Here is a 17,500-nt window from a genome sequence, read left to right as displayed (position 1 = left end):
TTCGCTTTCTGTCTCATGGAATAGCTGTTTTCCACAGTGAGTGCGGGTATGAATGAATGACTGTCTTTGTAAACATTCGTGAGAGGAGCTTCCCTCAGGCGTAACTCGATTCGGACTAAATGAGCCGCAAGTGCAGTCACCAGCTTAGCTACAATTTGTTCATTAAAATGAATTTGAATTTGACAGATGAATATAAATTAAATTTGGTTGTGTTTGTGGTGCTCATTTTCGTATAAAATAATCACAGAGAACCTTAAGAAAGACCCCTTTAAAAAGACTTGAAGGAAAACTTTAGGATTTTTTAACCTGGGTCCAATTTTTAGATCATTTGGGGTCTGAAATTCTACTAGGGACACTTAACGATCAAAATCAGTCCAGTATTGAGCTAGAACGCCAAAACCAATTACCACAAAATGGCTCTACAATGGAGTCCTGTGAGGCAAGCATATGTGTCAAAAAAAAAACCTTGTTTCCGCCACTGACAGGCTCATAAATGTTATAGTAAGTGTCTGACAACACACACACACACACACACACACACACACACACACACACAGACAACACGGACACATTATAAGTGTCTGACAACATGGAAAGGATCCCTACAGAGATACACCTGCGTCTGTTTACCTCTATACCTGTAATGAAACCGCACAGCAAATGACTGTTTTGACAGTTAGTGGTTTACCTTTCTCTGGTGTCTGACGTAGGACCCCATTCGTAGGAGAACATTGTGTATCTTTTTTGTGATCGCTGGTCTAACTCAATACTGGACCGATTTATGATTGTTTTCCTTTAGTGACTTTATTAAGGTTTGTCTTCTGAGGCATCTGACAGTAGACTCATTACCAATCAACCTCATTGCTTCCCCTAAATAATCCCTTAGATTAGGTTACCCTTCCCCTTTTAGATTGTCTATTTTTCTATTTTCTATCTTCTGAATTTAACATGTATGCTTTCACCATTGTTTGAGTATGTATTGATTATTATAGTATCATCAAACGATGTTAATGATATTATTGTTGAGATCATATTTTAATGGATAAATCTGTGTTTTAGACTCCTTGGACATAATGTCGGTGTGTATGCAGTCATCCGTGGATGTGGCCAATCACAACGGCTCCCCAGTGGCTCCTCCCACTTCGCTGAGCCTGCGCTCCTCCCACAACCAGCTGCTGACCAATGAGCTTGTGAAGCAGGGCTCGTGCACGCCTCCCAAATGTCGCAAGAAGTACGCGCTCACCAGCATCCAGAGTGCCATGGGCCTGAGCGACACGGCCCCTCCTGCCCAAGCCCCCGCCCCCGCCTCCGCCCCAGACCCCCCCGACCCCTCCTCCAACCCCAAACACGCCAAGAACGGGGTCAACCAGCTGCGCAAGGCTGCGGAACATCAAGACCTCAACAAGAACGGCAGTGAGCATGTCCCACATGCTAACATTGATGCTAACACTGAGCTAGAGCTCAACAAGAACACCAGTGAGCATGCCAACCTTGAGCTAGAGCTCAACAAGAACACCAGTGATATTATCGCACATGCTAACACTGAGCTAGAGCTCAACAAGAACACCAATGAGCACGTACCACATGCTAACACTGAGCTAGAGCTCAACAAGAACACCAGTGAGCATGCTAACCTTGAGCTAGAGCTCAACAAGAACAACAGTGATATTATCCCACATGCTAACTCTGAGCTAGAGCTCAACAAGAACAACAGTGATATTATCCAACATGCTAACCCTGAGCTAGTACCACATGCTAACCCTGAGCTAGTACCATATGCTAACCCTGAGCTAGTCCCACATGCTAACATTGAGCTAGAGCATGCTAACACTGAGCTAGAGCTCAACAAGAACAGCAGTGAGCATGTAGCACATGCTAACCCCTCCCCTGAGCTCATTGTGGACGAGCAGGAGCTCAGCGCAGAGCAGGACTCCCACATGGACCTGGACTCTAACACGCTGAGTGAGTCTGTGTCCAGCGAGGATGCAGTGGACCTGAACACAACAGCTGAGGAGGAGGAAGAGGACGGCATCTCCAACGCTTCGCTGGCTGACTCCGACGATCTGCTCATCCTGCCAGAACTCCACAAGGTGCACGATGAGGATGTGAAGAAGTCCCCAACCCTGGACAGGAAGTCACCCTCTGAGGATAAGAAGTCACCTTGCCTGGACAGGAAGTCACCCTCTGAGGACAGGAAGTCACCTTCCCTGGACAGGAAGTCACCCTCTGAGGACAAGAAGTCACCTTCCCTGGACAGGAAGTCACACTCTGAGGACAAGAAGTCACCTTCCCTGGACAGGAAGTCACCCTCTGAGGACAGGAAGTCACCTTCTGAGGACAAGAAGTCACCTTCTGAGGACAGGAAGTCACCTTCTGAGGACAAGAAGTCACCTTCTGAGGACAGGGGGTCTTCCGAGGAGAAGAGCAGGGTCCTGCTGGAGGGTGATGATGCTCTGGAACAGGAAGTGACCGAGCCTCTGTTAAAGCAGCCCCGCCCCCCATCACTGCCCAAGCTGCCCAGCTCTGAGGACACGCCCCTTCTGTCATCCTCCTCTTCCTCCTCTCCGGAGGTGAAGAAGGACAGGCCGAGAACGGGGGCCAAGACGGACTGTGCCCTCAACCGCATCCAGAGCCTGGCCCCTAGCGACGAGGAGGCCAGCTGGACCACACTCTCCCAGGACAGCGCCTCCCTGGGCTCTCCAGAAGAGACTGGTAAACAGACACACACACACACACACGCACACACACACACACACACACAAACACAGACACACACACACACACACACACACACACACACAGACACACACACACACACACACAGACACACACACACACACACACACACACACACAGACACACAGACACACACACAGACACACACACAGACACACACACAGACACACACACACACACACACACACACACACACACACACACACACACACACACACAGACACACACACACACACACACAGACACACACACACACACACACACACACACACAGACACACAGACACACACACAGACACACACACAGACACACACACAGACACACACACACACACACACACACACACACACAAACACAGACACACACACACACACACACACACACAAACACACACAATATATCACTCTGTCTCTCTGTCTCTTTCTTTCTCTCACTCCATCACTAGGGTCACACTAGTTCAGAACAGCGTACAGAATAATTCACTGGAACTCTTTTACATAAACATTTTATGCTCTCGTTCTCGGTCATACTCACACACACACATTCACAGAGTTCTCTATTTGGATAGCAACAGTACGTAGATATTAGGGCAAGAGTGTTAAATGCATACATACCCCAATGCTATGTTTGCTTGTAGAGCCGAGTGTCTGTGACATTCCTCTCATGCCGTTTGGAGGTGTGTGTGGTTAGTAGGCAGGTGTGACATCACGAGCGGCTTCACACTGACCTGCTAGTGGAATGCCATGACGCTGGGGGCAGAGAGAGGAGCGCGGTGAGGGGTGGTGGGGGGTGGTGGGGGGGGGGGGGGTCAGCATTGGTCAGAAGCACTAGTCTGACTTGGGTGGGAATGGTACGAACTGTATATGTAATTTCTGATAGTAGAACTAATGGATTAGTCTAGAGAAATTAAACTTTGCTTAAGGCTATGCAACAAAAAGTGATTCCTGGTTGCCTAGTTGCAGAAACAGAGCCAGGTCCACCCACAATTAATCACATTTGGTTAAATATCCGCTATTTTTCCGTTCTTTTAGTGGCTTCACTTTTGACAGACTGATGCTGTCCATTGTTTTTACAGTCACTACAACAATTAGTCTTCACAACAATTCACTAGACTTGTCTTGATTCTTGTCTAGTCTAGTCATCTTCTTGGTGCTGCTCGCTGTGTTGCTTTGACCGTTGTTACTCAGTGTATTGGGACTGATGGTACAAATGGTGCTCCAGTGTTATGTTGATAGTAGCTGAGCTGTGGTGGCAGAGGTGATGGTGCTGATCACATGCTCTGCTCTGCCAGTCTGTGTTTGATAATCTGTGTGTGTGTGTGTGTGTGTGTGTGTGTGTGTGTGTGTGTGTGTGTGTGTGATGTCCATGTTCTGTGAGAATCTGGTTTTTGCTGCATGGTAGCAGTGCTGCTTTGAAGTAGCAGTGCTGCTTTGAAGTCATGTTTGTCTGCAGTGTGTGTGTCACGACACTGCGTGTGTGTTAGTGTGTGTGTGTGTGTGTGTGTGCTTTTGATCCTGCAGGGTTCCCCCTGCTCTCTCGTTCTCCCCACACCACCCCTCTCTTTCTCTGTCACGACCTCAGCTGCTGTCTGGTACTGCAGGAGAAATGATCTTCAGGTTGCTACGACAACAGAATGTGCTGAGAGGAGGGAGCGTTCCGAGTGAGCAAACGTCCCGGCGAGCGACAGGGCAGACAGGAAATGCTCTGTGCAGGCTCTGTTTATGTTCCTGCCCTGTGATGGAGAATTAGATAGAGAAAAAATGGAAAGAGAGAAAAGAGGCAAAATAGCATCAAGGCAAAAGGAGTTGAGCAGCCCTATCTCTCTCCCTCCCCCGCTCTTTGCCTCCCTTTCTCTCTCTTTCTCTCTCTCTGTCCCCCTCTCGCTGCCTCTGCCTGTCTCTCCCTGGCTCCCATGCTCTGAATGATGCTCGCTGCTGTTTAGACATGATGCTGGGCAAAGACTACATGCTGGCCATTGTTTTTGTCAATTACGAGGGTAGGTAAAGTGAATGTGTGTGTGTGTGTGTCTGAATGCACACGCATGTCTATGTATGTGTGTGTGTGTGTGTGTGTGTGTGTGTGTGTGTGTGTGTCGTCGCTAACATGCTGCGCAGCACTGGTGTCTCCTGCACATGTGCTCGCCCACTGATGCGGTGTGTGTGGGTGTGTGTGTGTGAGAGAGAGAGAGAGAGAGAGAGAGAGAGAGAGTGAGAGAGAGAGAGAGAGAGAGAGAGAGAAGGAGAGATGCTGCCGTAGCCGTGGGTGTCAGGGTTAAGAGAGTTAGAAATATATTTTAATGGAGAACATTGGGCTGTGGGTGTGTCAGTGTCCTGTGTGTGGGAGTTTGTGTGTGTGTGTGTGTGTACGTGTGTGCATGTGTATGTAAGGTGTGCGTATGTTTGTGTGTGTGTGTGTGTGTGTGTGTGTGTGTGTGTGTGAGTAGGTGTGTGTGTGTGTGTGTGTGTGCATGTGTATGCAAGGTGTGCGTATGTTTGTGTGTGTGTGTGTGTGTGTGTGTGTGTGTGTGTGTGTGTGTGTGTGTGTGTGTGTGTTTGAGCAACCACCAGACAGGTTTACAGCTGTGATATAGCTATTTAGACATGATGCTGGGCAAAGACTACATGCTGGCCATTGTTTTTGTCAATTACGAGGGTAGGTAAAGTGAATGCGTGTGTGTGTGTGTGTCTGAATGCACACGCATGTCTATGTATGTGTGTGTGTGTGTGTGTGTGTGTGTGTCGTCGCTAACATGCTGCGCAGCACTGGTGTCTCCTGCACATGTGCTCGCCCAATGATGCAGTGTGGGGGTGTGTGGGGGTGTGAGTGAGAGAGAGAGAGAGAGATAGAGGGAGAGAGAGAGAGAGAGAGAGAGAGAGATAGAGGGAGAGAGAGAGAGAGAGAGAGAGATAGAGGGAGAGAGAGAGAGAGAGAGAGAGAGAGATAAGGAGAGAGAGAGAGAGAGAGAGAGATGCTGCCGTAGCCGGGGTTAAGAGAGTTAGAAATATATTTTAATGGAGAACATTGGGCTGTGGGTGTGTCAGTGTCCTGTGTGTGTGTGTGTGTGTGTGTGTGTGAGTATGTGTGTGAGTATGTGTGTGTGTGTGTGTGTGTGTGTGTGTGTGTTTGTGTGTGTGTGTGTGTGCATGTGTATGCAAGGTGTGCGTATGTTTGTGTGTGTGTGTGTGTTTGAGCAGCCACCAGACAGGTTTACAGCTGTGATATAGCTGTCCCCACCCCCTTATACGAGCGAAAGAGAAGCTGAGAATGAGAGGAAGAGCACAGAGAGGAGATGGAGGTGGAGAAACAGAGGAAGGGAGGAAGAGTTAAGAGAGATGGAGGTGGAGAAGCAGAGAATGAGAGGAAGAGCACAGAGGATAGGGAGCATGGGTATAGGAACATGGCTACAGCTCTTTGACTCTTAGATTAAGGAGCATGGGGAGACAAACATGGCTACAGCTATTTGACTCTTAGATTAAGGAGCATGGGTATAGAAACATGGCTACAGCTATTTGACTCTTAGATTAAGGAGCATGGGTATAGAACCATGACTACAGCTCTTTGACTCTTAGATTAAGGAGCATGGGTATAGAACCATGACTACAGCTCTTTGACTCTTAGATTAAGGAGCATGATTTGAGAAACATGGCTACAGCTCTTTGACTCTTAGATTAAGGAGCATGATTTGAGAAACATGGCTACAGCTCTTTGACTCTTAGATTAAGGAGCATGATTTAAGAAACATGGCTACAGCTCTTTGACTCTTAGATTAAGGAGCATCAGTTGAGAAACACGACTACAGCTCTTTGACTCTTAGTTTAAGGAGCATGGGTATAGAAACATGGCTACAGCTCTTTGACTCTTAGATTAAGGAGCATGATTTGAGAAACATGACTACAGCTCTTTGACTCTTAGATTAAGGAGCATGATTTAAGAAACATGACTACAGCTCTTTGACTCTTAGATTAAGGAGCATGGGTATAGAAACATGGCTACAGCTGTTTGACTCTTAGATTAAGGAGCATGATTTGAGAAACATGACTACAGCTCTTTGACTCTTAGATTAAGGAGCATGGTCAGAGAAACATGGCTACAGCTCTTTGACTCTTAGATTAAGGAGCATGGGTATAGAAACATGGCTACAGCTCTTTGACTCTTAGATTAAGGAGCATGATGTGAGAAACATGGCTACAGCTCTTTGACTCTTAGATTAAGGAGCATGAGTTGAGAAACATGGCTACAGCTCTTTGACTCTTAGATTAAGGAGCATGATGTGAGAAACATGGCTACAGCTCTTTGACTCTTAGATTAAGGAGCATGAGTTGAGAAACATGGCTACAGCTCTTTGACTCTTAGATTAAGGAGCATGAGTTGAGAAACATGGCTACAGCTCTTTGACTCTTAGATTGAGGAGCATGGGGAGACAAACATGACTGCAGCTCTTTGACTCATTGATTGAGGAGCATGGGGAGACAAACATGACTGCAGCTCTTTGACTCTTAGTTTTTTTGACTCTTAGTTTCTGTCTCTCTTCCCCCAGCCTACTCACTCTCTCTCTTTCTTTCTCTGGATGATTTAGTTCCAGAGAGTGCCAGATCACTCCAAGGGAGGTATTTGGTTAACCATGCCTCTGTCTCTGCATGCTTTCTGCCTCAGTGTGTGAGTGATGCTTAAATTGTTGTCATTCTTTAGAAATGTGCAGAATCTAAGGAGTGTCTTGTTTTGTCTTTTGTACGTGTGCATATGTGTGAGTATTTAAGCTAATGAGGCATGTAACAACCAATAAAGTTGTGTACAAGCTTCTTGGTTCAGAGTGACCTACTTTCACTGCTGGGACTACAGCTCCCAGACTGCATTGCTAATGAGCTTCCCTTTATAGAAGTCCTGTGAAGTAACGTCATTTATCTCTATTCTCTGTGCTTTCTGCTGATGCACCGGCTGGGATGCACATATAAGTGTGTGGTGTGTGTATTATATCGTCATCTTTCTGAAATAATTGCCTAAGTCTAAGCCTATTTATTTTTAAGTTGTGTTTTTTGGGCTTATTGCCTTTAAATGAGGACAGTGAAGGTTTGGACAGGACATTAGATGGAGAGAAGAGGTGGGGAGTGGGATCGGGAAATGACAGCGGGTTGGATTCGAACCCTTGTCCCCGTGGGTTTGCATGCCAGTATATGGTCGGGGCTACTGCTTGCGCCTACATACTCAGTTGAACAAATCATGTGATTCTACCCCTGTAGTATAATGGCCTATGTCAAGAGTGTGACTTCTGTACTTTTGCAGTTTTATTTTGCCTAAGTAAAAAGACAATACGACTAAGGCAATTTTACAAGCTATTCAAAATGACTTAGGCAAATTATACAAGCTTTATTGTTGTCAGAGTTGAAGGTTTAATTTTGCTTAAGTCACAAAGGAATGTTCAAAATGTTTGCCTACGTCATTTACATACATTGTTATTAGTATGTCAAAAGTCTTCTTTTGTCATGACCTTTTTGAGTTAAATTATCAATAAATATCATATATTCAAGTCTTTTGTGTTTTCTGAAAAACCTGAAACAGTGACTTTGGCAATTATTTTAGGAAGGTGACGATATCCTGTATTGTCAGTGAAATATGGGGCAGATTTGACTTTGGTCAGGTTTAATTTCTGCAAAAAGGCTGCAAATTCCTTCTGAATCCCCAACCCCTTTGTTAACAGTGTCTTCAAACCTTAGCTAAATATATGACCCGAAAGAACTCACCCGAACACACACACACACACACACACACACACACACACACACACACACACACACACACACACAAATGACACATTCTGTGAACATCATTGTGACTTCATTGTGACCGTTGCATTGATAATGGGCTTGTCACGTCCACACAGTTCCCTTGAGCGTGAGTCACCCCTTCACTGCAGGCGTGCAGGAGCGAGTCCTCAGACAGCCTCTACATTTACCCACAACACCTAGCGTCACTCATACCCTCAGAGTGCGTCACAGGAAGTGGAGAGGACCCAGGGCATTAGTGGTGCTAGAGTCATGCTGTCAGTAGGGTCATGCATTCTTGTATAACAAGACAGAACAAATGCACACACACACACACACACACACACACACACACACACACACACACACACACACACACACACACACGACTGAAAGAATTTGCATGTTCATAAGCTACCCATATGGCCAGGAAGCACATCCTCATCGCATTAACATTCCTCATCTGTGTGTGTGTGTGTGTTTGTGTGTGTTTGTGTGTGTGTCTATGTGTGTGTGTGCGTGTGTGTGTCTGTGTGTGTGTGTGTGTGTGTGTGTGTGTGTGTGTGTGTGTGTTCGTGTCTGTGTGTCTGTGTGTGCGTGTCTATTTGTGTGAGTGTGTGTGTGTGTGTGTGTGTGTATGTGTGTGTGTGTGTGTGTGTGGCTGTGTGTGTGTGTGTGTGTGTCTGTGTGTGTGCTTGTCACAGATATCTGGAGTGAGCAGGCGTGTCACACAGACCCAGACCTCCCCCCAGGATGGAAGAAGATCACAGACATGGCGGGCGTCTACTACTGGCACATCCCAACGGGCACCACCCAATGGGAACGCCCCGCACCCAGAGCCACGCCCCCAGATGCCATGCACACCTGTGCGCGCAAAAACTCCTCCGGCTCCATCTCACCCTCACCCACACCAGACCAGGAGGTGAGGAGACACACACACACACACACACACACACACACACCTTCACAACTGATCTCAATCCTCACAGACACACACGCACACACAGACACACACACCTGATCTCTCGATTCTCACACACACACACACACTCACTCCTTCTTCCTCCCACATACATTCATACACTCTCACACAGGAGCACGTCACACACACTCATATAAACGCACCTAACACACACATACAAAACCAATCACTGCGATCCCATTCCCAACCCAGGGAACCTTTTCGATATCCCTGCAGTGTTCTTATTGTGTGTATGTGTGTGTGTGTGTGTCTGTGTGTGTGTGTGTGTGTGTGTGTGTGTGTGTCTGTGTGTGTGTGTGTGTGTGTGTGTGTGTGTCCAGGCTGAGGTGTTCTTCAGAGATGCGTCCCTGCGTTCGGGCAGCACCACCTCCGAGAGCTCTGTAGAGCCCATGCCCATGCCGGACGCTGAGGTGGCGAACTACGGATTTGTCAACACCAGCTACTACGTGAGTCTTTTTTTGTTTGTTTTTTTTAAAGATTTGGTTTGGGGCTTTTTGCCTTTAATCAGATAGGACAGTGAAGGTTTGGACAGGAAATGAGGTGGAGAGAAGAGGTGGGGAGTGGGATCGGGGAATGACAGCGTGTCGGATTCAAACCTGTGTCCCTGTGGGCGTTCAAGCTTGCGCTCACTTTGTGAGTCTTGAGTCTCATCTTGTGCGTTGTTTAATTCATCACACTCATCGCCTTTCTGGCAGGAACATGTACTGTAAATGTTGTTAACGCTGAAGGGTGAGAATGAATATTGTGAGGGCATTTCTGACATGGAGATCAGTGGAATAATATTCATATTAAATTCAGCTTGATGCGGATTTTATATTGGTTTGAAAAAATGTGTCTATATTTTATTCATCGTGTGTGTAACTGTCACTGTTCAACCCAATTATTCAAGTGTAAGAAAAATAACAACGAGTCTGGGAGAAGCATGTGTCTCTGCTGCTTGTGTCTGACTTTTGATCACTGGGGATTTATGCTGATTACTGGGTGGAACCAGCGAGTCACATCAGGATTGGACAAGAATAGGACTGCATGAAATTTCATACAAAAACACAGGCATTTTATACGGGCTTTTGATGCCTTTTTTAAAAAGAATTTTAAACTGGTGACTATTGTTGCCCATACTCTTTGTTGTGTCCTGCTATTGTGTGTGTGTTGTGTTGTGTTGTGTGTGTTTTGTGTGTGTTTTTGTGTGTGTGTGTGTGTGTGTGTGTGTGTGTTGTGTTGTGTGTGTTTTGTGTGTGTTGTGTTGTGTGAGTTTTGGGTGTGTGTGTGTGTGTGTTGTGTTGTGTTGTGTGTGTGTTGTGTGTGTTTTTCTGTTGTGCTACCTACAGTACCTTCTCTGTTTGTGTCCCTCTGTAGCCACGGTCCTCATCAGTGCATCTCATGGCAGATCAAGACAAAAACACAACTCATACATATCACTCCCAGGAGAAGGTTAGTTACTTTCTTTCTTTCTCTCTCTCTTCCTCTTCCTGTCCTTTGGCCCCTGATGGTGTGTCCTTTGTGTGATGTAAGTGATGACATTACCAGCAGTGCAGAAAACAAACAAGCTCCTTCTCCCAGAGGGGATGAATCATGGGACAGCTCCCATACAAAAGTATTCATTTGATGTGAAGTATATATAGTGTTGGGGAGTAACATGTAACGGCATTATGTATTTAGCATTCAAAATATGAGTAACTGTATTAAGATGCAGTTACAGTTTAAGTTGTTCGATGTTCAGTCAGAAAACAGTTCACATTGATCCCGCGAAGGGATTACTTTTTTAATCGTCACGTGTCGACTATTCCCTCTTAAATTCAAATATTCGCATAAACCAATGTTTGCACGACCATCAGAATGTATGTCTGTAGAGCCTTGCCACTGCTACCCAATCAATGTTCAGTCCTTCAGACCCCCACACCTTTAAAGACCTTCTACAGAACACACCTGAGTTATTCAGATCCCCACACCTTTACTGACCTCCTAAAGAACACACCTGAGTTATTCAGATCCCCACACCTTTAAAGACCTTCTAAAGAACACACCTGAGTTATTCAGATCCCCACACCTTTACTGACCTTCTAAAGAACACACCTGAGTTATTCAGATCCCCACACCTTTACTGACCTTCTAAAGAACACACCTGAGTTATTCAGATCCCCACACCTTTACTGACCTTCTAAAGAACACACCTGAGTTATTCAGATCCCCACACCTTTACTGACCTTCTAAAGAACACACCTGAGTTATTCAGATCCCCACACCTTTACTGACCTTCTAAAGAACACACCTGAGTTATTCAGATCCCCACACCTTTACTGACCTTCTAAAGAACACACCTGAGTTATTCAGATCCCCACACCTTTACTGACCTTCTAAAGAACACACCTGAGTTATTCAGATCCCCACACCTTTACTGACCTTCTAAAGAACACACCTGAGTTATTCAGATCCCCACACCTTTACTGACCTTCTAAAGAACACACCTGAGTTATTCAGATCCCCACACCTTTACTGACCTTCTAAAGAACACACCTGAGTTATTCAGATCCCCACACCTTTACTGACCTCCTAAAGAACACACCTGAGTTATTCAGATCCCCACACCTTTACTGACCTTCTAAAGAACACACCTGAGTTATTCAGATCCCCACACCTTTACTGACCTTCTAAAGAACACACCTGAGTTATTCAGATCCCCACACCTTTACTGACCTTCTAAAGAACACACCTGAGTTATTCAGATCCCCACACCTTTACTGACCTTCTAAAGAACACACCTGAGTTATTCAGATCCCCACACCTTTACTGACCTTCTAAAGAACACACCTGAGTTATTCAGATCCCCACACCTTTACTGACCTTCTAAAGAACACACCTGAGTTATTCAGATCCCCACACCTTTACTGACCTTCTAAAGAACACACCTGAGTTATTCAGATCCCCACGCCTTTACTGACCTTCTAAAGAACACACCTGAGTTATTCAGATCCCCACACCTTTAAAGACCTCCTAAAGAACACACCTGAGTTATTCAGATCCCCACACCTTTACTGACCTTCTAAAGAACACACCTGAGTTATTCAGATCCCCACACCTTTACTGACCTTCTAAAGAACACACCTGAGTTATTCAGATCCCCACACCTTTACTGACCTTCTAAAGAACACACCTGAGTTATTCAGATCCCCACACCTTTACTGACCTTCTAAAGAACACACCTGAGTTATTCAGATCCCCACACCTTTACTGACCTTCTAAAGAACACACCTGAGTTATTCAGATCCCCACACCTTTACTGACCTTCTAAAGAACACACCTGAGTTATTCAGATCCCCACACCTTTACTGACCTTCTAAAGAACACACCTGAGTTATTCAGATCCCCACACCTTTACTGACCTTCTAAAGAACACACCTGAGTTATTCAGATCCCCACGCCTTTACTGACCTTCTAAAGAACACACCTGAGTTATTCAGATCCCCACACCTTTAAAGACCTCCTAAAGAACACACCTGAGTTATTCAGATCCCCACACCTTTACTGACCTTCTAAAGAACACACCTGAGTTATTCAGATCCCCACACCTTTACTGACCTTCTAAAGAACACACCTGAGTTATTCAGATCCCCACACCTTTACTGACCTTCTAAAGAACACACCTGAGTTATTCAGATCCCCACACCTTTACTGACCTTCTAAAGAACACACCTGAGTTATTCAGATCCCCACACCTTTACTGACCTTCTAAAGAACACACCTGAGTTATTCAGATCCCCACACCTTTAAAGACCTCCTAAAGAACACACCTGAGTTATTCAGATCCCCACACCTTTACTGACCTTCTAAAGAACACACCTGAGTTATTCAGATCCCCACACCTTTACTGACCTTCTAAAGAACACACCTGAGTTATTCAGATCCCCACACCTTTACTGACCTTCTAAAGAACACACCTGAGTTATTCAGATCCCCACACCTTTACTGACCTCCTAAAGAACACACCTGAGTTATTCAGATCCCCACACCTTTACTGACCTTCTAAAGAACACACCTGAGTTATTCAGATCCCCACACCTTTACTGACCTTCTAAAGAACACACCTGAGTTATTCAGATCCCCACACCTTTACTGACCTTCTAAAGAACACACCTGAGTTATTCAGATCCCCACACCTTTACTGACCTTCTAAAGAACACACCTGAGTTATTCAGATCCCCACACCTTTACTGACCTCCTAAAGAACACACCTGAGTTATTCAGATCCCCACACCTTTACTGACCTTCTAAAGAACACACCTGAGTTATTCAGATCCCCACACCTTTACTGACCTTCTAAAGAACACACCTGAGTTATTCAGATCCCCACACCTTTACTGACCTTCTAAAGAACACACCTGAGTTATTCAGATCCCCACACCTTTACTGACCTTCTAAAGAACACACCTGAGTTATTCAGATCCCCACACCTTTACTGACCTCCTAAAGAACACACCTGAGTTATTCAGATCCCCACACCTTTACTGACCTTCTAAAGAACACACCTGAGTTATTCAGATCCCCACACCTTTACTGACCTTCTAAAGAACACACCTGAGTTATTCAGATCCCCACACCTTTACTGACCTTCTAAAGAACACACCTGAGTTATTCAGATCCCCACACCTTTACTGACCTTCTAAAGAACACACCTGAGTTATTCAGATCCCCACACCTTTACTGACCTTCTAAAGAACACACCTGAGTTATTCAGATCCCCACACCTTTACTGACCTTCTAAAGAACACACCTGAGTTATTCAGATCCCCACACCTTTAAAGACCTCCTAAAGAACACACCTGAGTTATTCAGATCCCCACACCTTTACTGACCTTCTAAAGAACACACCTGAGTTATTCAGATCCCCACACCTTTACTGACCTCCTAAAGAACACACCTGAGTTATTCAGATCCCCACACCTTTACTGACCTTCTAAAGAACACACCTGAGTTATTCAGATCCCCACACCTTTACTGACCTTCTAAAGAACACACCTGAGTTATTCAGATCCCCACACCTTTACTGACCTCCTAAAGAACACACCTGAGTTATTCAGATCCCCACACCTTTACTGACCTCCTAAAGAACACACCTGAGTTATTCAGATCCCCACACCTTTACTGACCTTCTAAAGAACACACCTGAGTTATTCAGATCCCCACACCTTTACTGACCTTCTAAAGAACACACCTGAGTTATTCAGATCCCCACACCTTTACTGACCTTCTAAAGAACACACCTGAGTTATTCAGATCCCCACACCTTTACTGACCTTCTAAAGAACACACCTGAGTTATTCAGATCCCCACACCTTTACTGACCTTCTAAAGAACACACCTGAGTTATTCAGATCCCCACACCTTTACTGACCTTCTAAAGAACACACCTGAGTTATTCAGATCCCCACACCTTTACTGACCTTCTAAAGAACACACCTGAGTTATTCAGATCCCCACACCTTTACTGACCTTCTAAAGAACACACCTGAGTTATTCAGATCCCCACACCTTTACTGACCTTCTAAAGAACACACCTGAGTTATTCAGATCCCCACACCTTTACTGACCTCCTAAAGAACACACCTGAGTTATTCAGATCCCCACACCTTTACTGACCTTCTAAAGAACACACCTGAGTTATTCAGATCCCCACACCTTTACTGACCTCCTAAAGAACACACCTGAGTTATTCAGATCCCCACACCTTTACTGACCTTCTAAAGAACACACCTGAGTTATTCAGATCCCCACACCTTTACTGACCTTCTAAAGAACACACCTGAGTTATTCAGACCCCCACACCTTTACTGACCTTCTAAAGAACACACCTGAGTTATTCAGATCCCCACACCTTTACTGACCTTCTAAAGAACACACCTGAGTTATTCAGATCCCCACACCTTTACTGACCTTCTAAAGAACACACCTGAGTTATTCAGATCCCCACACCTTTACTGACCTTCTAAAGAACACACCTGAGTTATTCAGATCCCCACACCTTTACTGACCTCCTAAAGAACACACCTGAGTTATTCAGATCCCCACACCTTTAAAGACCTCCTAAAGAACACACCTGAGTTATTCAGACCCCCACACCTTTAAAGACCTTCTAAAGAACACACCTGAGTTATTCAGATCCCCACACCTTTACTGACCTTCTAAAGAACACACCTGAGTTATTCAGATCCCCACACCTTTACTGACCTTCTAAAGAACACACCTGAGTTATTCAGATCCCCACACCTTTACTGACCTTCTAAAGAACACACCTGAGTTATTCAGATCCCCACACCTTTACTGACCTTCTAAAGAACACACCTGAGTTATTCAGATCCCCACACCTTTACTGACCTTCTAAAGAACACACCTGAGTTATTCAGATCCCCACACCTTTAAAGACCTCCTAAAGAACACACCTGAGTTATTCAGATCCCCACACCTTTACTGACCTTCTAAAGAACACACCTGAGTTATTCAGATCCCCACACCTTTAAAGACCTCCTAAAGAACACACCTGAGTTATTCAGATCCCCACACCTTTACTGACCTTCTAAAGAACACACCTGAGTTATTCAGATCCCCACACCTTTACTGACCTTCTAAAGAACACACCTGAGTTATTCACCTGAGTCGTTCAGTCATGCTGTGTTCAATAGCAATAATTGGCTAATCAAAATTAAGTAGCGACAAACAATTTCACTAAAAATGAAAAGAGTGCAAAAGATGTCATATTATTTCACACCACATTTCCAAATACAGGAACATGCTTTGAAAGTCAATGACAATTAAAATCTCCTTTATCAATTCATCAATCAAATCGATTCGTTTCTAAAGCAGCCGCACCTATTACGTTAGAATGACATCATTAACCTCTTTATTCACTGCATTATTTTCTGCCAAAGCATGTTTTTAAATGAAGTCTGATGTGTTAGGTTAGAGGACAGCCTACATAGTGAAAAAGCTGTTCAAGTTCAGGTTAAGGCTGGGAGGTTTTACGGGTCTCAACGTTATTGGACAGAAGAATGCATTAGAGTGGTTACTATTGTGGAGAAATACAATTAATCTGACTGCATTAAATGATTAACTGACCTACAATATTACCAAACAGTATATAAGCCAGTTGTTAGATGGAAAAGCACGGCACACAAGGAGGGTTAATTACGCAACAATTTATTAATGTATTGATTATAAGGTTTGTTTTACAACTAAAGTGAGACTGTAGTTCGATATATAATCTTGTGCCGATACTTTACGTTTTCATGAATTTGTTTTCTATTTCCATGATCAGACTCCTGCCCATATTGCAAAGATCAATTAGGTGTCACAGCCATCTACAGGTCAACCCTGTGCTTAGGTGACCTTTAACCCTAACCCTAACCCAAGCCTCCCAGCACTGAGTACATACAGCTGGTTTCATCTCTGTTAGCGACATGATGTTCGATAAGTCACATTAGAAATGACAAGTTTTCACCAGTGACAGAAGAACAGCATGACTGATGAACTTTAACACGAGTAAGAGTGGTGTGCATTCTAAGGAAAGTCACACTCCCTCACGGCTTCTGCAGAGACATATCCTCTCACACCACACACACATACACACACATACACACACACACACACACAAACACACTCACACACACAGATACACACACAAACACACAGATGCATACGACACACACACACACACGCACACACCACGCACACACACTCACACACTCCCTCACTACTATTGTAGAGACATATCCTCTCACACCAGCCCTGAGCACACACACACACATGCCTGTGAAGAGAGCTAACAGCCCTGTCTTGTCTCTCTCCTTTGTTCCCCCATGACCCCTTGAACCTTACCCCCTGCCCCCCTGACCTGGTGTGTGTGCACATGTGTGTGTGAATAACTACGTAGAAACAGTCTTGGAGTGAGTTTGCCGTGGGCACTGGTGGAAAGATTGATAGTGAGATCTGGAAGGTCAGTATGTGTCCTAGCCTCAGGGCTGAGCTGGACTCC

General features: G+C 45.0%; 1 protein-coding gene across 1 annotated transcript in view; it reads left to right on the top strand.

Moving 5' to 3' along the window:
- The window catches only part of apbb2b (amyloid beta (A4) precursor protein-binding, family B, member 2b), a gene marked incomplete at its 3' end in the record, with an annotated part of 51,633 nt that overhangs the window by 15,782 nt on the left and 18,351 nt on the right, over positions 1-17,500 (top strand). The window contains exons 4-8 of the mRNA XM_080859259.1: positions 1,060-2,712; positions 9,200-9,417; positions 9,798-9,923; positions 10,834-10,908; positions 17,399-17,461. Coding sequence (XP_080715385.1) covers positions 1,074-2,712; positions 9,200-9,417; positions 9,798-9,923; positions 10,834-10,908; positions 17,399-17,461 — 2,121 coding nt within the window. The 5' untranslated portion in view covers positions 1,060-1,073. The remainder of the gene's footprint in view (positions 1-1,059; positions 2,713-9,199; positions 9,418-9,797; positions 9,924-10,833; positions 10,909-17,398; positions 17,462-17,500) is intronic.

This window comes from Sprattus sprattus (genome assembly GCF_963457725.1).
Source record: "Sprattus sprattus genome assembly, chromosome: 20".
NCBI lineage: Eukaryota > Metazoa > Chordata > Actinopteri > Clupeiformes > Clupeidae > Sprattus > Sprattus sprattus.
Note: the sequence above shows the minus strand (reverse complement) of the source record. Positions and strands in the feature narration are given on the sequence as shown.